Here is a 26245-nt window from a genome sequence, read left to right as displayed (position 1 = left end):
CGGCCCAAAAATAGCAAATCTCACGCTGATAGTAAACAATTGTTATTGTCATTTTACATGTTTATGACAAATGCAGTTGACGCTTGCGTCAGCAGCTGGTGCAAAACATTCGCGGCATTTCCGCCGCCAGCAAAGGGATTGCGATTGTATCGAATTGGATTGGATTGGATTCTTAGTCACTGGCCCACATGCAGATGTAGGCGCCATCGTCGCCTTCTGGCTGTTGTTGTTGTTGTTGCTGCCGCTGGCACTTTCGGCTTCAAACGAAATTCCCCGCCATGTTACGCAGCGACACAGCGATACGAGCGAAAATTGTTCGCGATTGCATTTAGCGCGAAATTAAATCAAAACAAGTCGACGGCGGCGACTGTTCATGAACTTATGTATATACATATATGTTTATATATATAAATATATATACAAATATACATATATAGGGGACTCACAGGCGGCACTCGCACTCACACTCGCAAAGCTGCAAAAGCAAAAGCATATTCATTTACAATTTGCGAAAATGTCAACGACGGATGGCCGCCGGCTGTACAAATTTCGCTATCTATCTAAAACTGTAAACAAATGTACATAAAATAAAAATCGACAAAATACACACAGACGCACACACACAGACGGTCACTCGCATACTTAAGCATTCACACAGACATGGCTGCATTGCAAAGTGCGAGGCCAGACTGTGGGTGCGAGGGGGAGGGAGACAGACAGTACGCGTGTCTGCCACAAAGGTGTGTGAGTGTGTGTCAGTTTGTGTTTGTGTATGCGAGTGTCTGGCCGTGTGGGTGTGAGTGAGCAAGCGAGTGTGTGTGTGTGTGGGCAGCGGCGACCTAGCAGCGCAACATGTCAAATCACTTCGTGGAAATGGTGGAAATGCTGGTGGAAAAACTGACAAAAACCCACCTACTTTTGGAAAAGAACGCGACTTTTCCTTTCGCTACTATTGCTATTTGTTTTTCTGCCCGATTTGGTCTTTTGCTGTTGATGGTGACGGCAGCGACAACGTCACGGGCCTTATTATTGTGCGTGTGTTGTTGCTGCTGCTGCTCGACTGCTTACTATTGTTGTTGTTGTTTTTGCTGCTGCTGTTGCTACTGTTGTTGTTGTAGTGTTAAGGTGCCAGACACCAGAGGACGGAACGAAACACACACACTGGCACTCGCGCACTGGAACACACGCAGATTCAGTCTATTTCCGCCACCCGGGCGTTTCCACTCGCTGTTTTTGTAGCCTTCCAACGCGACGTTGCACCAATTGCAAATGCTAAGAAAACCTATTTTTCATAAACACAAGCACGCACACAGGCAAAATAAATTTTCCATGTACCGTTTAGTTTTTACGCTTCACTTTTTTTCGATAACTGGCTCGATAGCTAGTTCGGGCTGCGTTGCCACTAAGTTGGCCGATAGTTTCCGATAGTCACTCTGCAGTATTGCCACATGGGCACCTGAAATGTTGTAAAATTACCAAATATGAAAAATGAAATTCATTATTATTTACATCATCTATTATATACAATTTAATTATGTTTTCATATTAATTACGATATAATTTATTACTCATATTGAGAAACCCCCATCTGGCAATGTTATGTTAGTCAAATTTATTTATATATTTGATATATAATAAATTATAATTTTATGATAAGTTTTGTATGGACAAAATATCTACCAACATTTGCAGAAGTCGCGACTTCGTTATTGTTAAAATCTGAACAGTGTGTATATATGTCCTTTACAGCACTTAATTATTGCATCCCTGCTAGCAACTTGTAAGCCCTAAAATGTCTTACTTGGTTTGTGTCTTACATATCAAATTCTTTTTACCGGAGTTTGAGTCTTAGCTTAACGTACCCTAATGTTGACCGCCAAAAATTGCTATATATTTTTACCAGTGGTGAAGTCGCGTTTTGGTATTTCGTTCAGCAAAATTGGCGGGCACACTTGCTCAGATTTGTTTATGCAGAACGCGAAGTCTTTTTTGAGCCGAATAAAAGCAAAAAAAGGGCAGCGATAAAAGTGCTCCAGTGGCAATTAGCAAGGTAAATAACATGAAATCCGATCGAAAGGGAGAATATCGCCTGCCACTCCCGATTTAACAAATTGGAACTCCAGCGTATGTGTGAGTGCCTGCCAGTGTGTGTGTGTTATCAAAAAAGGCGTAGAAAAGTGCAAAAACAAAGGTGTTATTGACTCGAAACTTTCTTTTTCTGCCTTTCGTGTGTATCACTTGGGCTGTGGCTGAATAAGACCGATTGCCGAATAAGAGCAATTGGGATAGCAAAGGCATAAGTAATAAGGCAGAATCGAGTGCATTCAATTAGTTGGAGAAATGGAAAATTGAAAGAGATGTGTGCGGAGAGTGCAGTCTGGGGCGATCAATACCAACGCAGTCACGAGCCCCCCTTTTCTATGTGTGTGCCTGTGTGTTTGGCTATTGTGTGCGTGTGAAAACAAAACAAATGTATGCTAGCTATGGAAAAGAAAGCGCATAATTGAATAATAAATAATAACAGAAACAGGGCAAATGGCAACGACTCAATGACAAAAGCAAAGCCGCCACCGCAGCACAAGAAATGTGGCTGCAAAAGTGAAGAAAATATGCCATTGTTTATGTGATTTGCAAATGTGCACATTTACACATACACGGTTGCAAGATAACTGTTGTTGTGCGGGCGGGTGCATTGCTCGGTAGGGCTGTACGTGTGTAAGAGAAAGATAGCAATGGACAGAGAACAGGAGAGAATGACAGGGGCGGATGCAGGGGACTGATTCTGCTTTGTTATTGTAATATCAACACTTATTGAAACTGGTTTTAATTAGTGATCAATGATCTCATATTTTATGAGAAGTAAAAGATCCAACAATTAAAAATATTTTTTTTAATTTTGTTATGTTATGTTTTCTATATTTTAAATAATAGGATATAATACAATTCTTTATAAAAACGATACAACCAAGACATAACTATTTTTAGAATGCAACAAATCACATTCTTGACAAGTGCATCCCCGAAAAACTTTACCCTAGATCCGCCCCTGTTCAGATATGAGGAGAAAGAGTGATAGAAAGAGAGCAGTGCAAATCGAATTAGTCCAGACTTTTGGTCACGCCCTTGAACTTTGCAGTTAGCACCTAAGGACCCCACACACCACACAAGATGTTCAACTTTATGAAGAAGAGTGCCGGTGATGATGAGAAGGAGCGCCGCAAACGCGAGAAGAAGCTGCGCAAAGAGGCTAAGGGCACCACCACTGGTGGAAATGGAGGCGTCACTGGTGTTACTGGAAGCATGAGTACGGACGAACTGCTCCGCCTGGATGAGGTGCGTCGGTCTCTCAAAATCCGTGGACGGCGTAAAGAAAAGGAGAAGCTACCCAGCGGAATTACGGCGGACTATAGCGCAGACTTCTTTGCTGCCCTTAATGCGGATGCAAACGGCGGAAGCAATGGGGGAGCAGCAGGAGCTGCAGATCCCGAACAGGATCGTGGCAATGAGGAGATTGTAGCATCTGTGATGACGCACATTGAGAGCCGAGCGTCCAACGGCGCCGGCGTGAGTGTTAACTACAGCGAGGTCACCCATTCTTTGTTAGCCGGAGGGCTTAAGGTAAGTAATATGGATATTCCTTGAATATAATCATATAACTTAACATCCTTCCTTATTCCAGAATCGTTTTCTGCCACCTATACCGCCAAAACCACCGAAACGTGGCATTCTAAAGGGTTCCCGCAGCAATATGACCAATGTGCACGAGGAGATCAGCTTTACAGGCGGCACTGGAGGAGCAGGCGGCACACCAGAGATGCTATTGCGCAATACCTTCCAGAATGAGTTGCTGTACGAGGGAGTGGGAAGAGGGGCCGGCTCGATTGGCTCCAACTCCAGTCAGCACGGTACCTCTTTTACCTCCGTAGAGAGTCTGCGCAGCGATGGAGAACAGGCCGGCGGTCAGCAGCGGGCCATGACCCTGCCGGCCAACGCTCGCTATGGGGCTATACCCCAGGGCAACAGTCAGGGATCGCACCTCCACGTGCTCACCTCGCCGTCGCCCAGCGCCGACAGTCTCACAGATACCACAAACTCCTCGTTCGCTACACCACCCTTCTCGCTAAGTCCCGTTGGCGAGTCACAGGGCATCGACCGTTGGGCCCGCGTTCATGCCTTCGAGGACGTGGAGCTGCCGCTGCCGCCGGTGCAGCTGGTAAAACTTCCGCCTCCCAGGCAGCTCGTTATTAGACGACAGAAGTCGCCGCGCCAGGACTTTGGCTTTAGCCTGCGCAAGGCCATCTGCTTGGACAGAACAGAATCGCTGACTTCGCCCATTTTTAAGCCGGTTATATTTGCTGAGCCAGGTGCTGGGGGCGGAGCCACGGGTCTACTGCCCGGCGATCGCCTCATTAAGGTCAACGGAACGCCAGTGGGTGATCTGTCACGAGAGATCATCATCGAGATGATACGGAACAGCGGCGAGGCTGTCACTGTAGAGGTATGTAGTTCTGAGAATTAGTTAATACCTTTCATGTGCATACGCTGAGAATAACAGTAAAAACATGATAAGAAAAGATATGATAAGAACTTTAATTTCATAAGGTGTCTTTGTTTTATGGATTATATAGGTAAATACTTATGTATTTGTTAACGTTTTGCATGAGTTGTTTGCTATTTTCCTTGTGTTAGATATTAGCAAATTAATTTAAGAGCTATCGCCCGTGCCCAAAAAGTTCTTTTTTTTATCAAAGGAAAAAAGAAATAGTAAAACCATCTTCAGTTATATATTTATGTTTTCCAAAATTGTATCCATTATTTCTATCTTCTTAAAAACTTATTTCTGACCTTTGATTCCCTTGTCACCCATCCAGGTCCAACCAGTCGCTGAGTTGGTGGAACTAAGTAAACGATGCATGGCACCTATCACGGCCACCGTGGAGGAGATCGATCATTCCATAACCAACGGCAACTGCAACACCCTCCGGCGCAGTGCCAGCAAGCGCTTCAAGCGTCAGGTGAGTCCAGATCCCATCCATTTGTGCGGCCAGCTCACAAACACGTGATTGATGGAGCTGCCAGCCCATCATCACAGCATTGCAATGAATTAAACCAAACCTCTAGGCTTTGGTTGCATAACAACACTATCAATTAGTATGAATCGTACTGTGATCAATTATGAAAAGCTCAGGTGCTTCTTAGAATATAATTACGATCTTTAGAACAATTTTCAAGTTGAGAATGTAGTCTTAGAATTTGAAAATTGGTCTCATCGTTAGTCATAAAATTTGAATTATGGTGTCAAGTGAGTAAGCTGATTCCTGTGGTATTCCCTCCCGATAAGTTTCCAATGGAAAATGTTTACTTCGTTATTTTTAATTTTTTTCTCACATGACTCAATGTCAACTGTGCAATGTAGTTACCCACTTATTTCGTTGAGTTTTATGTGACAGATGTCACTATAATTGCCAATTAGTTTTAGTATTTACTAGTTGGAAATATATATCCCATATAGACATCTAATTAACTCAATACTTGTTAGAAAAATTATAAACATTTTTTAGCAAAATATTTATTTTATGATAAAAAGGTCTGTAAACATCGTTGGAGAGCATTCTGTGATCGCATACTTTCCTGGCCAGCTTGTCAACTGCAATTCTTATTGACTCGTTGACTATGCTAGAAACGTGTTTGACATTTTCTCGCCGTGTTTAACTTGCACAAATATTGTGAAATATGTTCGTCAGCTAAGTCTCTCTATCTAGCCAGCGATCTATTCACCTATGTGTGTATCTATGTATCCACCTATCCAGCCTAGCATGGCCTGGCCCTTTCTATAAATATTTACGTATTACTGGTGGAGCAACTTGGGTGGGGTGGTGTTAAGGCGTTGACATATTTCACCGCCTTTACTCGCTTCCATTGAAGAAGACGAAAATAAAACCAAACCGATTTGGCAACACTGTGGAAAAACTCAAACTGCATTTGGTATGCACTTTATGCATTTTAGCATTCGGCCATGCAATACAGCAGCAGCGGCAGCAAAAGCAGCAGCAGCCCACTTCGAAGCGTCCAAAAGACGGCGATCCGTAGATTTTCACGATCCATGATTTTGACTATAGCCCAAACACTAAGCAAGCAGAGCTGCTACCGTCGACTGCAACTGCAACTGCGACTTCGGCGGCGACTGCGACTGCAGCTGTGTGTGCATTTCTACACCCACTTGGAGCTGCCTACACAAATAGCTGGCAAAGCCGCAACAAAACATGACAAAAATTATTGGGGGCTAGACTATCAGATACCCCGGATTCACTCCTTATATCTACCTGTAATAGATTTCTAGATATAGCAGGAAATGCATTGTCATTGTGTTTTTTATTATGGTATTATAATTACCTATATTTAAATGTAAATATTTTTTATATTCTCCAACAACATTTTTCTTAAATTTACATTGTCAGGGTTTACTTTGTTAAGTTGAATAACTTAAAAATACTCCAGACTTCTCATTCTGGTACCAGCATACCCTGGTGCTCCCCCATTACCGGGTATAATCATGGGCAGAGGCTGAAGCAGCGACATCGCTGTCGACGCAGTGTGTTTTCGTCTGGGCTTCTTTTTTTGTCTTTGGATTTGTTTTTGTTTGCGTCTCGGGATTTGTTGTTGTCGGACGGTTCGCAGTGGCTGCGCTTGGAGCAGGGCCGTCAGTATGCTGAAAACTTTACCCAGGTTCGGTACGGAAATCGAAATCGAGAAAAGACTGCGCGACGCCCACGGCGAAGTTCGATGTGGTTACCAGTTGTAGTGCCTGCTGCCTGGCGGAGTGGATTTTGGTGTTTTGTGTGCCATGACGATTACTATTCTGGCTGTCATACGGTCTGGACTGGCTTTAATTCATAACTCTCTGGCGTCGTCGCGTTCGTGACTTGAGTCTTGCAGTGCAATCAATCAATCAGTTCGGTTTGGTTTGGTCCATCGATCGATCGATCGATGATTGGCCATTTTCAGCCGCGCAATTGTCTAATGTCAAAGCGCTAAGTGCTCCAGCCACATAAAGCTAACAGTTCCAAGGTTCCGCGGGCGCTCCAGTTATCCAATCGTCGCCTACTTCCCGCTTCGCTTCAGACTCTGGCTATTGTGTATCTTCGCATCAGTATCTGTATCTGTATATCTGTTTGTTGTTTGCTAATCCGCTCTGGTCATGCTCCGCAAGCTGGCCATGACAATTGTGTGTACCCAGTGATCGCATAACAGCCATGTTCCTCAAGCCGAAAAGCTTCGAGCAATCGCTGCGCGCTGGAATTGTTCCGGCTGTGCCAGCAGCACCAGGATCGGGACTAAATCCCTCTTTCCACAAAGGTTGCACGGGCAAGGCACATGCCTGTGGCACAAACAAATCCCAGCGAACAGCGGGTTCAGGAAATGCAGCCGCTGGAGGATCTAAGGCTGGCAGGCAAACGCCCAAGGCTCAGCGCAAGAACAGTATCAGTTCGGAGACCATTAGCGAGAGCGGCTCAGAGAACTCAAGCAGTTGGCCTTCATCTTCATCCGCTGCTATTCCTTCTACTGCTCCGCCTCCAAAGCCCCCTCGTCTGGCGGCCACGAAAGCTAAAGAAGCCGCTGCCTTGGCATGTTCTCCGCCACAAGCTCCGGTCACACCGATCTTCGAGCGCTCTACGAAACGATCGCTTAGTTTCAGGAGCAGCAACGGAAAGACATCGGAAACTAAGGTTTCTCCTGGAGGAGGTTCTTCTATCCGTCCACCCTGGAACATTTCCGCAGCAGCTGCATCGAAATACGCAGCTGCAGCCGCCGCGAGTGCTCCACAGTCACCCAATCCCAGTACCAGGAGTTCGTTCCGACGACGCCGCGATGCACAGAATATTGGACTTCAATGGCCGGCCATTTGGGCCAGTTCCCTGGCCGCCAACTATAAAAACTACGATGCAATCGTCAAGCAAAAGGTGCACACAAAAACTACACTAAGCTGCAAAAAGTTAGAAATTTTGTTAATGTACGTAGAGAGCTATAAAGAGGGAAGGAGATGATAATTCATTTGAAATGAATTGGCAAATCATGTTCAAAACCTTTTAACTCACTATTGACTTAGGTCTACCAGCATTCGGGTTCGATTTAAATATTATTTAGAAACAACAACTTCCTTAGAAGTCTAAACTTTGTTGCACAGTGTTTAGTGGGCATTTATGTTTATCCAACGCAAACTTTCTAGTACTTCTCTCCAACATCGATGGGTGCAATAAAGAAACAAATGAATGGACAAGCCGACGAACGAACAAAAGATGGGAATCGATCGATAGATCGCCGAACCATGACCCAATGTACGATTTAGTTGTTAGACCTTTTATTATTATGCTCGGACGGTGCGTGGGCCGTTGAGTCCCAAGCTCATAATTTACGGTATGGTACGGTCGTCGTCTTGTCGCTGCATTTATGGCGGTATGACTTTATGGCTCAATACGCCTGCGAAGCCGTCGAGCGGAAGTGTTCATTTAGGTTTGAGTTAACTTCACGGCGTGGCCGCCTCTTTAAAGTTCTTTACAAACTGGAATCGGGTTGCATAATTCAGTAAAAGATAGCTGGATATGAAATCCAGACGGTAGCTTTTGGTAACCAATTCATCCATCCATCCACCGTCTTATCCTATCCGCTATCCATGTTAATTAGTCAGGTCTGATGTCTCTGTGTAGAGCCTCCGCCTCTTCTCCGTCTAATTTGCGTGCTCGCCATCATCATCATCACCATCATCATCAACAGCTGCGGCTACGTCTGCGGGTTCGTTGACTTTGCCGTGGAGTGGAGTGCAGCATTGATTGACAGTGGACATGCGCCCGGGGAACTATTTTGTTTATCTTAATATTTCTCTAAACAAGTTCCACCCGATTGATGAGTGTACGCGAGCTGTGAACTGAACTGGGCTATCGAATTCTGTCCCAGTTGGAAACTAATTAAGCGGGTCCATCGAGCCAATGAATCAAATTAAAAGACATAAATTAGATTTTCCACTTGAACGGGGTATGACTTGGTCTATATTCAAAGGTCTGTGTTTGATTTACTTTGAACCGTGTAGGTTTTAGAATCTTAGTCAAGAGCTGTTTTTACATAAATACACAGGAAAATGTTATAAGAGACTAGTTTTATCTAATTCTAAAAACACCTCCATCTAAATTCAATAACTTCCTATAACCAAAATGGGATCTGCTTCAATTAAATTAAAAGCCTATAAACAAACGTTTTGAAACCGTCGAAGAGCCATAAAAATAAAGTGACTAAGAATCTAATGAAAGACTACATTCGATTTCCGTTCCGGCTTTCCCAACATCTACAAAATTAATTAGTTTCCCGCGCACACTCTACCAAAAACGTGCCTTTAATTGAGGGCTATTGAACCTTGCACAATATTTTCATAATTCGGGAGAAGATCTATCTTGCTTATACCGCGAGAAGGGAGATCTTAGTGAGCAGGGAGATGCTGGGATGCTGCTACGGCGGCTAAATGCCATTTATAGCCACAAATGTGAACTGATGCTGGCGACGACGTTGGTGGGTTGCATAATGGCGCATCCGCGTCGTCGTCGGTTTGGCTGTCTAGCCCAATAGCATTTGGCGCGTCTAGGCGGCTAATTAGGATTTAGAAACATCATCAAATTTAGAAATGCACCCGAAATAAACGGAAAGCAACTCTGCTGCTGGCTGCCGGTTGCCTGCGGCGGTGGAGTAGGGATAATAAATGGAATAAATGCGTGAAAATGTTCCCCGATCCACGCCGATCCGAAAATAAACTCAATGTACACCCCACACTGCCGAACTGCTGCTTCAGTTGAAGTTGTGCCGACAAAATGTTGACCCCAATTTAACTCAATTTTCGTGTTTGCTTTGTTTGTTTTCCATCTTTTTGCAGAGCCGCCATGAGAATGGCAATGGAGGAGGAGTAGAAGGAGGAGCCCAAGGAGTGGGCCATGATCTGGAGGCGGATATGGCGGACGCCAGTCAGCCGGAGCGTGTTTGGCTGGTGCATCGCGGTGGCTTCACTGCAGCCATCCGTTTACCAACGCCGTCTTCTGGTCGGGATGAGGAACATAAACTGAACCTGCGTCTCCTGCATAATGGAGAGCAGCTCACGGTCGACGAGGACGATGTGGAGAAACAGAATAGCCCCGCCTTGGATCTAGCCGAGGACATATGTGAACTTAAATATCTGAACGAGGCGTCCGTGCTCCATTGCCTCCGTCAGCGATACGCCAGCAATCTCATCCACACTAAGGCGGGGCCCACGCTGCTCGTGGTCAATCCCATGGCACCGCTGTCCCTCTACTCCGAAAAGGTAACTACCAACTGGTTACTGGCCTAAGCGGGTTATTTATCGGCTGCTGTCTCTCGTTCGTAGGTTGTCTCCATGTTCCGCGGCTGCAAGACGGAGGACATGCCGCCCCACGTCTATTCACTGGCCCAGACCGCCTACAGGAGCCTGGTCGAGACGCGGCGCGACCAGAGCTTGATATTCATGGGCCGATCTGGTTCTGGCAAATCCACCAGCTTCAAGCATGCACTGAACTACCTGGCGTTGGCAGCTGGTATGCGTTTCCACCATCTTATTGTCGTGGCTGCTCCTACTCGCACTCGAGTTGCAGTTGCATTTGTTGTTTGTTTTCCTTTTAGCCGTAGGCTGTTGTTAGCTGCGGGCTGCTGGCTGGCCCAGTTTGCCTGCCACACCAGCGATACCGCACTAAAATGCAATCTGCGTTCGATTGGCTCATTTGCATTGTTGGCCAAGAAATGCAGCTGCAATTAGTCAAGCCTCGAATTCGGTTCCATTGTTAGATTTATGACCCAAAAAGGGGGAACAGTCTAATGAAAATGTAAATTGCCGCGATACATATTATTGATATTTCATTTGATTGGGCAACTGAAAAAGCTACAAAGAAAAAAATACAACTCTACTGACGTAAACATTAGGTATCAGATTAGGAATCATTTGAATATTTTAATTATCTTTTTTTTTTTTACTTTTTATATAAATAAAATATCCATATTAAATCAATAATAGGAACCTGTCTGTATAGGTTTTAAAGAATCCACAACTCTTTTTTCTCTTTTATTAATTTCTTTTTAATGAATTCATGGAGAATCGAAATTACAACAAAAGATATTGAAAATTAATATGCACAAATGAGAATTTTGTTTTGATAAATTAATTTCAAAAGATACTTGTTCTAAAAAAGAATAAAAACAATTCTTGTCTGTTCTTTAGGTGCCTATAATAACTTCATAAATGCAGAGAAGGTCAATGCCCTGTGCACCATTCTGGAGGCTTTTGGTAATACGAAAACTTGCCTCAACTCGAATGCCACGCGGATGACGCAGCTGTTGAGCCTGGATTTTGATCAAACCGGCCAGATTGCATCTGCATCACTACAGGTAAATTTTCATTAGATACCAGCAATCGTGTAATTTTCATACCTGGTTTTTCGCTTAGGTTCTACTCCCGGAACGACAGAGAGCTGGTCGTCGTTTGGGCCATGAACACAGCTTCCACATCATGACGCGACTTTTGGCTGGCGCCGCTGGTTTGTTGCAAAAGGAGCTGCATCTGGAGAACATTACCTCCGAGGACAGTCATCCATTTATATCCTTGTCCCAAAAGCTGGAGGATCGTCATCGAGCGGCTAATGACTTTATGCGAACGGTTCAGGCCTTTGAAACGTTGAACATTGATGCCAAGGCGGTGCGGGGAATCTGGAGCATTCTGGCGGCCATTTACCATCTGGGCATAGCTGGTGTCACAAAACTGGGGACTGGATCTACAGCCCGTACACAGTTTGCAAATCCTACAGCTGCCCGGAAGGCATCAGGTCTGTTGGGTGTGAATCTAGAGGATCTGTCTTCAGCTGCCTTTGGTTTAACACAACCAAATGCCCCAAATGGCGGTCTAAGTCCTTCGAAATCGCCCACCTCTGACACTGGCCACGAGTGGGCTTGGGAATGTCTAGAGGCTTTGGTCATTGGCCTATACTCCGAGGCTCTGGCTGCAGTGGTGGCTCTGATCAACCGTCAGATTTGTACATCGGCTCACACCATAGCTTCAATAATGCTAATTGACACGCCTGGCTTTCAAAATCCTGCAAGTTGTGGCCAGCAGGTTGGCGCTACCCTGGCGGATTTGCGTCACAACTATCTCCAGGAGCGTCTGCAGATGCTGTTCCATCATACCACACTGGTGGCCCCCCGCGATCGGTATGCCCAGGAGCTGGTGGAAATCGAAATGGATCAGGCTTCGGAGTGCCATCCGGGACCGTTGATCTCGCTAATCGACAAGGCACCCCAAAACCATGTGGTGCGCTCTTCCCAGCGAGATTTACGCGAACACGACCGTCGGGGCATGCTATGGTGAGTTAAATTTATGAACTTTTTAATAAGGAAATTTGTGACACTGATTTATATTTTAGGCTTTTGGATGAGGAAGCCATCTATCCAAACTCCAACGACGATACATTCCTCGAGCGTTTGTTCTCACACTACGGTGACCGGGAACACCATTCGCTACTGCGCAAGTGCGCCGGTCCCCGACAGTTTGTACTTCACCATCTGCAGGGCACTAATCCAGTGCTTTATGCTGTTGATGGTTGGGTGCGGCATAGTCGTGAGCATCCGGGAATTCGAAATGCGGTTTCCCTGCTACAAGACAGCAGTAGGGAGGAAATCAACCGCCTGTACATTGGCTCACTGACACGAGGATCGGGAGCGATGGTTTTCTGTGGTTCCTTTGCTGGATTGGAAGGCACTCAGTCACTGCGTCGCGTGTCCAGTATTCGTCGCTCCTTCACTACGGCCGGAGTGAAACGCAATTCCATTATGCTACAGGTGAAGTTCACCGTGGACGGAATTATCGACACGTTGCGACGCACTGGAACTCATTTTGTACACTGCTATCTGCTGCAACACAACGCTGGCAAACACACCAAGTTCACAGCAAATGGATCGCCCAGCTCAGCTGCCGGTCAGGCGGCCAGCGAGGAGGAAATGGTTAATGTGCCACTGTTAAGGAGTCAGGTGAGCTTCAGCACTGTCCCTATAAAATGTAATAAACTTATAATTTACTTATTTTCTGAATCGCTTAGCTACGTGGCTCACAAGTCCTAGAAGCTGCACGTCTGCATCGCCTTGGTTTTCCCGAATCAGTGCCATTATTGGAGTTTGTTCGCCGCTTTGGTCTTTTGGCCGGTGATTTGGCTAGCAACAAGGATGTGAGCGTAGAGCAGATATTAGCAGTCAATGAGCTGGATGTGGCCAGTTATCGCATTGGACCTAGTCAGGTGAGTTCATAAAATCTTTTACAGTTCAAGTTCAATAAATTAGTAAGACAGATTCGCAACAATCTTGTGAAATTTATTCGAACTAAAACTAGCTATTACTTTCGTTTTCTTACTTTTTACGACTTAAATACATCTCGTCTCGAACTAAACTATTAGATAATAAAGATGATATTTAGCTAATGAAGCCTAAGCTGGAGATATGTTATTTATGGCCTCCTTAGAAAAGTTAAAAATACAAATGACAAAAATCAATTATTCGTGCAATTGAAGTTTCTAATTGCTTTGGTAGCTAGACCAACTGGTTTTCGTAAATATGTGTATTAAATAAAATTAAGCATTTATTGCTTATTTTGGTGGGATTATCGGCTGAACCAGTTTGAGCAGTACCTCTTCTACGTTTCTCCCCCTCCATGCTGTCTCTCGATCTCTCACGTTCCGATAAGATTAATCAACCGCTGTCGAAGGCAACTCCCATCTAATTGTTTTTACTCACGCGTAATTAGTTGGTTAATCCGAAAAAGTGACATTGGCCCAACACGTTCAATAGTTATTGCTAATTAAAAAGGCCAAACATCACATCTGGGCAGTGCTTCAGTTTTACTAAAGGAATTCGGAATAGATTTTCTCTTAATTGTAAATTAATCTTTGTTTTATTCGAATTCTTTGGACGGATTAGCTCTTGGTTAAGACTAAACTTAAATATGTATATAAATCACATTTTGGTCTGTGGCAATTTTGCTTGACTTGGGTTTACATTTATCCAAATGGCCGCCGATCCGCTGTGTCCCGAATTGTGGACGGCCGGGGTCGTCGGATGTGGACCAAGCCATCGTTGTAACCGTATGGTGACTGTTGCCGTGTACTCAGATAGAAGATACCCCTCTTGGGGACCGCCGGTTCACCGCCCATGAACTCGTTGCCTGTGCATATCTGAGCTGCATATTTTCGGCTGCCCCCACTGTTGCAGTTGCAGGTGGCCGAGATAACCGACTGCGACGAATTGCAGCGCAATGCAGCAAATGATTTGGGCTCACGCACTGACTCGGCAAAGTAGAACATGGCCGCAAAGTGATCGCATACAAAGTCAAACTCTGTGGCCGTGGCGTTGGGACAATGTGGCTGCCCCAGGCCCCAGTTTACGAAAAAGGATGCATGACTGAGCTTGGTACTCGGATTGCCGAGCAACGTTAGGTCCGTGTGAATAGATTCTACATACAAAGCATCATTGACATCCAGCCGTTCCTCAGGTCCCAGACTCAGTTGAGTAAGACCAGCGGGATCCAGGGCAATTATGGCACCCAATCGGTTGGGTTTCAATATCTTACCAGTCAAGCCGGAAATGTGACTCCCAGCGCTGTGACCTACCAAGTAGATTTGTTCGTAGGGAACACCTGTATTTTCATGCAGAAAGCGCAGCATCTTGGCCACACTGGCAGCTATCGATGGTAGCTGCTTGGAAACACGCGGATAACTGATATCCAAAGACTGGCGACTCCAATCCAGAATTATTACGTTGTAGTTGCCGCGGGATAAATAGGCATCCTTAATGGCGGCATTCGAGCAAGAAGTACTCTTTCCCGCCCAGCCGTGAATGGAAACCCTAAAAAGAGGAGATAGAATGTTTATAAGATTTGTTTCTTGTGTCGTTGATCCTTCATATATATCCTTTCTCCAAATTGTCTATCTAATTGATATTCTAGTTCAGAGTAGTAAAACCCGAACTCAGAATGTTGATTTATTTTTTGTAGGTTTATAATTAGCTTACAGTGTTAAATTTTTTGGTCTTTCCACTTACCTAACTGGCCATTTGGGATTGAAGTGCGAGTTCTTCAGCGCGTTAAGATCTCCTGGTCGCAGCAACTGACGCTCCTCCGGATTAAGAGGAGTATAAAGATCATAACGAAGGAGCTTTGTTTGCGATGGCCGGGGTCTTCCGAGAATGATGCGTGCCTCAGTATTAATCATATCCTGGATAACATTCGAAATGGATACTTCGCACTTTCCAGGCTCATAAGCCAAGTATTGAGCAGACGCGAGCACTGAAAAAGCAGATGAGGCAAATCTTGCAGAACGAACATAAAAATTGGATATGGGCGATCGAAACTCACTTCCCGCTGCGCCAAGGAGCAGCAGCCACAGCCACCAGCTTAATATATGCATTCCCGTTAACGATCCCATAAACCGAACTGGCCAAATCCAAAAACCCGATGACAATTCACGACAAGGCGTCAATTAAAATCCACTTAAGTGCGACTTAAGGTATTCTGTTGTTTTCGATTTTCTGTCTCAATCCGCGATCCAAATTTTATCACTCACTCGCGTCGCGCCGCTCACTAAAAGAACATGAAATTTCTGAGCAGAGCTTGGCAGATCAGAGCTAACCTGTCGTGTACCTCCGAATCGTTACAAGCCTCGAACCGAAGTATTGCAAGATTCTAGACGGAGGCTTGGTTAAATAAAGCCCGCTGCGTTCTGTCTCTGCTGCCGGCGACCGGGCAAGGGCGGCCTATCAGCAACAGCAGCAGCAGAAGCAGCAGCAGCAGAGCGGTCACTGTCATGATGAACGAACATTAACTGGTTGGAACGGCAGGCCTGTCCGGCCAGTGCAGTCAACCCCCCTCAGGGCAATTGCAGTGGCAGATAGACACAAATCTTACGGCTAAGTAAAGGCAAATACTCTACGGATTTGTCAATAAAGGGATGAAGACCAGAACAACCGGTCGATGGAGATTGTTTCTAATCCGTATCGGTATTTTAGCCAGACATCTGGCTATATAGTGGGTCAATAGGCTTTCACTGACCATTTTGGCCTGACTAAGTTATTAATATATGCATTGATTATACATGATTTTGCTAGCATAATATAATCGACACGCATATCATTGAGTGATTTACAGTTGCGGGTCGAAAATGCCATCAATAGTTGGTTGATCTTCACCAGCTACTTGCTTATATAAGTTGGCCTCAGGTATCATTAATATTAATTGGAAAATTATAAAATCTGACACAATGTATTACACTATCGTTTCGAAAGGGATTATTCATTACAACTTGATGGATTAAATAATTGCATGGCTGGTAATTGAAAAAATACTTGAAACTATTTAAATACACCTAATCACTTACAGAAATTATTAGCCATTATATTGTAACAATTACAGTGATCAAAACGAGAAGTTCTACTTAGATACAACAAAACAATTGTACCCGACAATTCGACAAAGTTCCGAATCAATGAAAAGATGTCTGTAAACAGAAAGCCTCCAGTCGTTGATCTCACTTAGAACTCGGCACTTCCTCACTTTTCACCTGTGCCCGACAAAATGAGGCTGATTTCTTGGTGTCTGGGCCAAAAGATCCAATGTGGGTTAGGGTTCAGCTCAGTTATCTTGGCTTGGAACTTTCGGTTGTTTTGCAAACCATTTAGCAGGCATTAACTTCAGTTTACGACTGCCTGGCTCTTCCTCTCAGGTTTTTTTTTTTTTTTTTTTTTTTCATTTCTTAAAACTCATTCATGCTCATGTTAACATGTATATATATTTATTTTTAAAGATCGTTAAACCCGTGCGTGGCGTTTGCCATTGTCGTGTATGCTTATCTCGCGCCGACTTGTTACAAAAAGTTTATTGACAGGATTTTACGTTTTAAGGCAAGCACTTACACATAATATGAGCTTATTGTTATAATGGTTATTTAAAACGTAACGTAACGCAGAGGAATTCGTTGTCAATGTTCCGCGTATTTATCCAAACAATTTGCTGTTACTTTCAATCTAATCGAGAAATTACCTTGGAATTCGTTGACTGTCATTCCCCAGTCGACGGTTATTGAAACATTTTCAAACTCTGCAACAGCATTCTGTAATTGTTTATGGCATGCGAACAATCACCGCCTCGTCAGGATCCTTTCATCAACTTGGAGTCAACCTGCAATTATTATATTAAATGGCCACCTCTCAATCATCATGATCCCTTTCTAGGTGGATCGAATCCACAGCAGCGTTCGCATTTTGAGGAAACCTCAAACTGGTTACTCATCTTCACTTCAGAGCTAAACTAAGTAAGCATGACTTGACGCAAAGATCGATGAATCTATTTCTGTCCATTCTCTTTCACCAACGTTGTAGGCTCTTTCTTCATCTTCTAATCAAATTAGAATATATTAAGGCATTTGAATAATTTATGCTTAATATTAAAACCAATTCACATTGTTGCTGAGCGGTGTTACTTTCCTTCGAAAACGTAAGGTTCAAACTAGAATTTCGCGTCTTTTAAATAGAACAACATATATCAAGACAAAAATCGCACCTGGCAGATTAGCAGGGAACGTGCCAAGAAAAATTAAGCTTAATGAATCCAGAGAAAAGTTAATATTTAATATTTATATCCACTCAATTATTGTTTATTTATCCAGTCATGCACATTTTTGACAAATTAGCCAAATCGATTTTCGATCAGCTTTAGAATCAGCTTACACAGCTTAAGGTCAATAGCTTATGACACCTTGATTTCATATTAATCAAAAAAACATTTCTGATGATATTGTTAAAAAAATCGAAGCCTGACTGGCTTTAAATCCCTGTCCGCAGGTGTCTTAACTGCCTGGGAATATATCAGTTACTTGCAGCATTTCTGGATTCACTCGGCTGCCTGCTAGAGTTTTTTTTTTTATTTCCTGTTCTCGGCGATGGAACTGTGAATCGAACTGTGCTTTCGGTGGTCAGTGAAGTGATCGTAATAAAACAACTTTGACGTCACTTGCAGCCAGTCCAGTTTGTGCGTCTTCCCCCTAAGCGGGTCTTTCTTTTGCTCGGCGATGACGCTGGCTACTTTCACGGTCAAGTTCATCTCGCCATTGTTGCTTGCTGACTCGGGTATAGAATTCCCCAGATGCAATCTCTGTGCCTGGAAGATGGGCCCAAGATGGACGGGGCTTCTCTGTACCTCAGTTGGACTTTGCGAATGGAAAACGCCTGAGCTCTCGGCGAGATGTGGTCGGATAAAAGTGCAGTTTGTTTGCCATGGAACGGCAACGCGAGTGCCGTCGGATCATTTCGCAACCGGGTTCCAATCCTAGGTCTATTTTGTGACGAGGGGCCAGAGGATTTGGTGGTGGCTGAGGCAATCCTTGTATTGCTAGCCATCGGCTGTGCTGTCTGCGCCATCGTCTGCATCTACCTTGTACGTACGGGAAAGTGTCCAAATCCGAATCCGAAACCAATACCGATTCCCCCGATTATGATTACGAACACACGCACGGCAGCGTTGTCGCCTCGCCGACTTTCACCAAAAAAAGAAAGAAAGAAAGAAAAAACGGCAACCAAAACAAAAATCCAAAATGACGTTGCAACCTGCATTCGCCTCACTGGGAAACCACATTTGACCAGTGCACATTAAAATTTTTTTTCTTAACCAAAGTGAAATTTCCAGCGTTCGCTTTCATTAGAAATGGGGAGTGGTTTGTTCATGGCGGATGGCTGATGGCTGATGGCTGTCTGCTTGCCGAACATGATTATATAACTCGGTTGAGGCGGGTTCTGTCAACGCCGAAAAAAAAGGGGCGGAGGGAGAAATACCTTTTAAATTGGCTCTCCCGATCGAACGGATGGGAAAATAAAAGCCCAAACCAAACGCAATCGAGACACGAAAACTTCATTAACGCCTCCCTTTTGGAAGGGGGCGCGGCTGGCTAGCGTCTTTAGCTTTAATCTCCCAGCCACCCAGACGAGCCCTGCATACTATATATGTAAACTAGTTTTTAATTATGAAACAATAACCAGGAAGCTGCGTGAGATGCGTTTCGAACGGACTGTGTAATCTCATCGACATTTGCGCTGGACTTGTTTACTTCGATTATGTTTCTTGTAATTGCCTCAATCTGTGGCCACAAAAAAGTTTAAGGGAAGCCCCAATGACATCGTTACAGCAGCTTCTGTCACGAGCATGGTAATGATGACTGCGGGGGATCAAGGATTTCCTGATCTTAAAATGCGACGTGCATTTGTTATCATGATTTTGTGGATATTGGCAAGGCTGCTATCAAATGTGGTCCGAGGCTGATGATATCTAATGATTTAATCACACAGTTCAATGGAAATTAAAGTGTAATATAGTAATAAGAGCAAATCGAACTACAATCTAGGGTTATTTATTTAATGCATTTGCCTTTCATTTAACAAATTAAATTCTATAAAAAGTTATTAAAGATATTTTCTTGTTAATGATAAAGTCAAAAGTTAATCTCTTTCAGTCTGTAACTGAGTACAACAATTTTGAATTGTCAGCAGACTTAGAACCCGCTCTGGTTAACGACCTTTCAACCGTGATGCATCCTCTAAAGTCTAGACCATTGCAGCCTATACCAATATTTATTTGTCCCCAATAAACAGCCCAATGACAGTTTTGCCCTGCCCATCCACAGATCTCGTTGAATCTTTTGTAAAGCAGCCAGGGCAAGTCCAATTGCTGGCAATGAAAAGGCAAAATGGAAACACAAATAGTCAGCCGAGGGCAGTTCCAGACCTAGTCCATTGCCTCACTTGTTTCGCTTTTCTTTGTGATTGCCTTGATGGCGATGATGTGACTAATTATGCTGGGTAGCCGCAAGTCGAGCATGTGTGGCCAATTGTTGGTGCTGGTAATTAGCATCATTGGACGAGCATAAGCCCGAGGATCGGTAAATCGGTGTAGCTGGTGGTTGGGGTTCGCTGCTCGGTGGTGGCTGTTTGCTTTGTTGCATTCACTCGCCCCTTTCCCTCGACCAATTACCAACGACCGCGACCTCAGCCAAGTTTGTGTTTTTTTTTTGTTGCTTTGAGCTGTGTTTATGTGCCAGCCGTTTCTCGATAAGCCACTTTCGAATGCAGAGCCAGCATTTGGCTTGGACTCGGACTGGGACTCGAGTTCGGACTGCGTCTGTTTGGCCAGCAAATTCAGTTGCGTCGCCGAGCCCGAAGAGAAAACACCATACCACATCCGAGAGCACCAGAGTTTGCTGCCGCCGCCCAAACCGTGAAAGTGGTGGCCAGTCGCCGTTGAATATTGAAAAGGAAACTGCAATTTATTGCGAAATTATATGCACTTTTACTCATTGCCGACTCTCGAGTCGCTGGACAATTGCTTTACATAATCTCGGAGCAATGTACAAGCACACGGTCAAGTCCAAGTTGAGCCAGGTGCGCAGTAATCCTCCTCCGCCTTCTCCTACTGCCACAACCACAGCCCCAAAGCATGGATTGGGGGCGGGCAAAAAGTTCTTCTCCCATATACGCCACAAAATCGAGGATAATTTAACGCCCAAGCTGAGTGGAAAACTGTATTACAAAGGCAGCAAGCACACCAGATCTATGAGTGCCCTTTGCACAGTGGATGGAGGATGTGTGGGTGGAAAATATACACCCAAAGCTGTACCGATAAGTCCTGTCCCCCTGCAAATTCCCAGCCAGATGAGCAGCAGTGTTTGCAGCTATGTGGACAGCGATGAGGAGAGTCACTTGAGCCTGAGCCTAAACTTGGCACAGCAGTCCCTGGAGGACGAAATTTTCGCGGAGCTGGAGAAGGTTGCTCACGATGAGAGCAAACTGAACGAGGTGCTCCAGAGCTTTGATCATATACTAAATGAGTTTCCGCCTTTGGAGGGAATTAAGTTAGCTCCTCCAGAAGAGATGCCTGCTCCGCCGGCGGAGTTCTGCGATCACCAGCCCATGTTGGCCAAGTCACACAGCACCTTAAGTATTGGCAGAGCTAGGATGCAGGTCTACCAGTCTCCGGAATTGGCAGGATCAGTACTGCTACTACGAGGAGGAGGCACGGATTCCAGATATAACTCCTTGAGTGATTTAAGTGGCAGCAGGATTCCAGTGCGAAAGCAATCGAGTCTTCGCAAGCGCAGCGAAAGTTTTTGCCTGGAGCAACCCAATGTCCTGAGGACGGCCAATAAACAGCGGACTCGATCCCTGCTAACCCTAAATACTACAGGTACTCCAAGAGCAGCCGTTCCACCAGCTGTAGTCATGCCCAAGCGAGCCAACTCTAGCCTGGAGAAGCGACAAATCACCGCCAGACCGGTGGCCAGAAGGGCTAACTCCACCCTGAAACCCGGAGCAGGGAAACCAAAATCACCCAATGCAAATAGCGATGAGCTGCTGGTCAAGTGTTTGGCCAAGGGTCAGGATATCCTGCGACAGGTAGAGAGCATGAGTGCCAAACCCAAAAGGACCGCCAGTCGTGGAGTCACCAAGGAGCACTCGCAGCTGGTGAAAAATAAGAAGAAACTTCAGAAGCTGCACTACGCCAACGAGGAGAAGGTGGGCAGACCCAAGCTGGAGTCCTGCAAGATAATACCTCCTAAGCTAGGAGAGACATCTGACAGAAACCAAGAGCTTCTGGTGAAAGTAGTTCAGGATGTGAAGTCCACACCCCAGCAGCCTCTAAAGAAGCCCACTAAGGAAATCCGGGCAGAGCAAGAAGAGGACTCAGATGATTCTGGACACATTAGCAACACACAGCTCTCCACATCCACTTCCACTAGTAACTCCACCGGAAGTCTCTGCGAATCGGAGGGTGACGAGGCAGAGGAGCAAATGCCTGAGGCAAAGAGCTGTGGCAAATCCAACAAAATCGCCGAGCTGCTGCAAAAATTCGAGGCAGCTGCAGCGGCTGGAAAACAAAGTGCCACCGTTACGACGCACTGCCCCAGTATGGTGGCCAGCAAGGTGGTCGCTCAGGTGCAAGCCGTGTGCTGCATCCAGACCCAGGTGGAGATCTATCCCACCTACACGAAAGAGGTAACTATGCGGCTGCACTGACTTGGCAGCGGCAGAGCCGATCCCGCTTCCGATCCTCCCCAGCCACTCCAATTTTAACTCTCAGCTGCAACTACTGTTTTGCCTCTGTCTATATCTAACTCTATCTAACGTATGCTGTAAATGGAATAAATATTTATTGTACAAAACCACCTGCTATGGGTTTATCTTTCCTCCTTTCTCCCCTGGTTCTCTATCCCTTTCCTTTCACCTCTTTAGTTTTGCTTTGATTAGCCAAGTCCGAGGACCTAACACCTGGTTTCCCAAATTGAGTTTTTATCTTTTTGGCTTAAAGACTTTTAATCTGAAATGTGATATTTTGGATTTACATATATTTTATATATTTTCTGTAAGATACTTATAAATTATCATTGATTATAAGGATTTTTTTTTCAGGTTGATCGGAAACATAACCGTTGACAATTTTCAATTAACTTTCTCTTGGTCTCAAAAATTAGAAATAACGTTTGGTTAACAGATTTTTTAGCACCATCAAGAAGTACTTTAGTTGGCTTTTTATCGCGCTCGGTACCAACCACTCCCTGTGTCCAATTGGTCACATCCGAGTGTCCATGCATCCAACCGCCACCAGCAGGTGATGACTATGCCACACACACTCGGCAATCGCCGGCACAAGACAGTTTAGTTTGCCATTTCACATTGGTTTACTTTCATTTTTGTCTACGTGCCGTGCATAATTATGATTTTGAGAAAATAGTTTCTCGACTTGGTCGCGAATTCGGCGTTGACAGACAGAGACGGACTGAGACTGACTGGGGGCCACACCTCTAAGGTGCGTCTTTTCAGCAGCTAATTTGTATGGGAACCCGGTGGCCCTAAATATGCTAAACCGTTGAGTTTGTGCATTTGCTCCATCTGCATGAACCGCCATTAGGAGGGCACCATTCCAGTGAAGTTTTTTCGCTTTTATGGCAATATCTTGTTTACAATTTCGTTTTCATTGCCCTCTGCCGGCATCGTTTCTGCTTCTTCGTCTCACTTTCACACCTGTAAGAGTGTGGGCATCTTTTTTGCGAACAGGTGTTCAAATTGCTCATAATTTGAATTTTCCTCTCCGTTGCCCCTCCATTCATTTCCGTTTTCATTTGCATGGTCTGGGCTAAGTCTGCCCACCTTGACCTTAAACTTCCTTGGAATGATGTGATTTTATTTTTCGATTTCTCACTTTCCGCTTGAATCTTGAGTTGCTGAGGTTTCATTATGCATCTGACACGTGTAGTAGAGTTCAGATAACTTATTAAATAATGTGAGGACTGCAGATTAGGATAATGCTGAGAATTACAAAATAAATTTCCCAAAGAAAAATAAACAACTTTTAAATTAAAAATGAAAAAAAAAGGTTCAACATTATAAATAAATATGGTCTACTTTTAATTTAAAATATTTTTAAAATAATATTACTTATTTATAAATTTTCTTTCGTTCTAGATCCTCTTCCGCTCGGGAGTTCTAAGTGAGTTGGAAGCCAAGCGCGATGTCCTGCTCTCAGATCGGATTATACAGCTGCAAGCTTTTTGTCGTGGCTACTTGGCCCGCAAAAAGATGTCACAGCGACGAGTTCAGGTAATAGAAAACCCAAACCATTTACAAAGTAACCATTATTAACCCCTTAACATTTTAACCCCACAGGAACTGGCTGTGCGCTGCATTCAACGCAATGTCAAGGCATTCCTGGCCGTACGTGATTGGCCTTGGTGGCGTCTCTTAGTTCGAGTTACTCCCCTGCTCAACGTTCATCGCACCGAGGAGCAGCTAAAGACGGCCAACGAGGAGCTGCTCATGCTGCGAGCCAAACTGGAGAAGATCGAGTGCGATCGTAGCGAGGTCAAGGCGGAGAACCAAAAGCTGGAAGCCAAGGTGAGTCCAATATCCTGATAGACATGTGTCCAAATGGGTCTGCAATTAAAATGGCACCATCTGACATGACAAGTCATCTGCGAGTTCATGTTTGCGTTGGCAGTGCTTGGATATCTGGGGCGCCGAAAGAAGATGAGTGCTTAATATATTTAGATTGTATTGCAGTGGGGGTTCTTCATCAAGAAACCGATTCTGTTGCAAGAGAAATAAGTATTTATATTTGGTGTTTAAATCTATATTTAACTAAAATAATAACTAGCTTGACAGTTTGTTTTCTGGCAGCTTTAGATATGGCTTTGAAGGGATCAAGTGTATATATAAGAGAGGTTGATTTATGTAATTTTAAAAGCTGAAATAAGCAATGTTAGGGTATGACAGATAAATGAAGTCTTCTTCAATTAGTTGCTAAAACGTTTAAGAAGTTTGATTTTTAGGTAGAAGATTGGTAAGAAACAGATCTCCTCTTCAATCAATTAAAAATCGATTTGCCTTTCCAAATTAATCGTGAATAAGATGCACAATTCGCCAATGGATTTCCATTTCCTTTTTTCATTCGTATTATTTGTTTTTTTGAAGTGGGCTAAAAATAACATTTTGGGCATTGAACACCAACTGACTCTGACTCGGAGAGTCCGTGCGAGCGTATATGTTCTGGTGGAGATGGATGGGATGCGATGTGGATGTGGTAAGGCAATGTTTCGCACATATCGCATACCAGAATAGCCAGATGTATTTTTAAATGCTCTAAAAGATCATTAATAATACTTTGTCGCGCTACGTTTGAGTTGCAGCTGGGATGCTATGGGATTCGATAGAATTTATATAATGCCACCAAAGATTGCCAAATTATTGGATCAACAGTTGGCCGAAATCAAGAGGCGACCGTCAGACCATAGATTATGTGATAGGCGGAATTGCTGCTCCGATGTTGCAATTGACTTGGCTCTATGGCGCCTCTTCTCTCTCTCGCTCTTCTGGGAAAATGAGAATTTTCTGGCCATTGGTTTGCCAAAAAGCGAGAGACAAACAGCCAGCCGGCGAGCTTTTCCGCTGGCCAGAACCAAGCGAAATCCGTACGCATCACTTAGTCGCCGAGAAAACGTCGCGTACGCTTGAGGCCCAAAGCGCCGTGTCCGGGAGATTCGATGTGATCCGATCCGAACCCAACCGATCCGATCTGATCTGTCTCGATTCGTTTCCTCGCCGTGCGTTTGTGAAAAATCGCTGCCAAAAGCAATAAAAAAGCCTGCGAAAACAAAGGAAAATCTGTTGGCAATTTGAAGCGCGCGCGTGCTGAGGCAGAAATAAATGCAGCAACAACAAGCAGCAAGAAAATTCAGTCCGAGATAAATTTAAATTGCATCAACGGTCTCAAGTTTTTGACAGCCCCCTAGCATAATATAATCCCCACCGACACACAAAAAGAATCTACACCAAAAACCAACTCGATTGATATAACAAACAACGACAAAACGACATAAAAATTTCGAAATTTGCGAACAGAAACAAAAATCCGACAAATATTGGCCAAGGAAATTTTGCACAGAAACAAAACCCCGAGCCATTAGCCCCCCGATAGAAAAACGAAACCCTCTAACCCCTTCTGACCCGCTTGCCACTAATCCGAACCCATGCCTCCCCTGTCGCCTGCTAATGAGGCTACTACTGCTGACATTGCAGCTTCAGGAGATGAGGATGCAGGACCTCTAGAATCGGACCGATTGGAAAAGGAGAAGTTTCTGGCCCGCGTACTGGCAGCCATGAACGGTGGCCCGAGATCAGGCGTCCTTGCCTCCAACAACAGCAGCGGCTCCTCACTGAACTCCACTCTGAGTGGTTCCGCCCCACTGGCACGTCCACCCAAACCACCGCCGAGCCAGGCCAGGAAGCAGCTCCGCTTGTTGCCCAAGCAGCGGGAGCAGAGTCCTGTGCTGAGCAATGGCCACACTACACGATCCACACTGAATCAACAGAACACTCACACCACTAGCAAATACACTTCAAAAACCACGAGTGGCAGCGGCGGCAGCTCGACGCTTTCATCATCCTTGCTGGGTAATAAGGACTCTGAAAGCCTGTACGAGATCTCGCTGAAACTGCCACTGAATTCACCCACAGGAGCGGAAAGTGATCGTCTCCGCCTGGTGAACCGTTCACCCAGTCCCGCCTACTCCGTGTCCTCGCGCTGCTCCACCCAGTCATCGATCTCAAACTACAATACCAGTTCACGACTGCA

At 44.7% G+C, this 26245-nt stretch overlaps 2 protein-coding genes across 9 annotated transcripts in view; one reads left to right on the top strand and one right to left on the bottom strand.

Moving 5' to 3' along the window:
* The first annotated feature begins 1936 nt into the window (after positions 1 to 1936).
* LOC108116352 (unconventional myosin-XVIIIa) overlaps positions 1937 to 26245 on the top strand; it is a 31094-nt gene continuing 6785 nt past the window's right edge. For 4 of the 8 annotated variants that reach the window (XR_001772834.2, XR_001772835.2, XM_017228167.2 and 1 more), the window contains exons 1-12: positions 1937 to 2050; positions 3137 to 3618; positions 3680 to 4498; positions 4872 to 5015; positions 9917 to 10339; positions 10403 to 10589; positions 11267 to 11433; positions 11492 to 12402; positions 12462 to 13065; positions 13134 to 13328; positions 23581 to 23715; positions 23782 to 24009. Coding sequence is in view for 6 of the 8 variants with exons in the window: in XM_017228167.2 (XP_017083656.2) it covers positions 3169 to 3618; positions 3680 to 4498; positions 4872 to 5015; positions 9917 to 10339; positions 10403 to 10589; positions 11267 to 11433; positions 11492 to 12402; positions 12462 to 13065; positions 13134 to 13328; positions 23581 to 23715; positions 23782 to 24009 (4263 nt within the window). In the remaining 2 variants the exon portion in view is untranslated. Of the gene's footprint in view, positions 2051 to 3136; positions 3619 to 3679; positions 4499 to 4871; positions 5016 to 6697; positions 7962 to 9916; positions 10340 to 10402; positions 10590 to 11266; positions 11434 to 11491; positions 12403 to 12461; positions 13066 to 13133; positions 13329 to 18161; positions 18509 to 20248; positions 22114 to 23580; positions 23716 to 23781; positions 24010 to 26245 lie in introns of those variants that run through there. The other 4 variants (XM_017228169.2, XM_017228170.2, XM_017228177.2 and 1 more) reach the window with 3 other exon arrangements.
* LOC108116355 (phospholipase A1 1) lies at positions 13912 to 15736 on the bottom strand. Its single transcript, XM_017228178.2, has 3 exons — positions 15437 to 15736; positions 15124 to 15367; positions 13912 to 14928 (listed from the first exon to the last, which is right to left on the bottom strand). The coding sequence occupies exons 1-3, from the start codon at positions 15504 to 15506 to the stop codon at positions 14085 to 14087; spliced, it is 1158 nt and encodes a 385-aa protein (XP_017083667.2). The 5' UTR covers positions 15507 to 15736; the 3' UTR covers positions 13912 to 14084.

This window comes from Drosophila eugracilis, unplaced genomic scaffold (genome assembly GCF_018153835.1).
Source record: "Drosophila eugracilis isolate 14026-0451.02 unplaced genomic scaffold, ASM1815383v1 contig_367, whole genome shotgun sequence".
Lineage (NCBI taxonomy): Eukaryota > Metazoa > Arthropoda > Insecta > Diptera > Drosophilidae > Drosophila > Drosophila eugracilis.
This window is presented reverse-complemented; position numbering and strand designations above follow the sequence as displayed.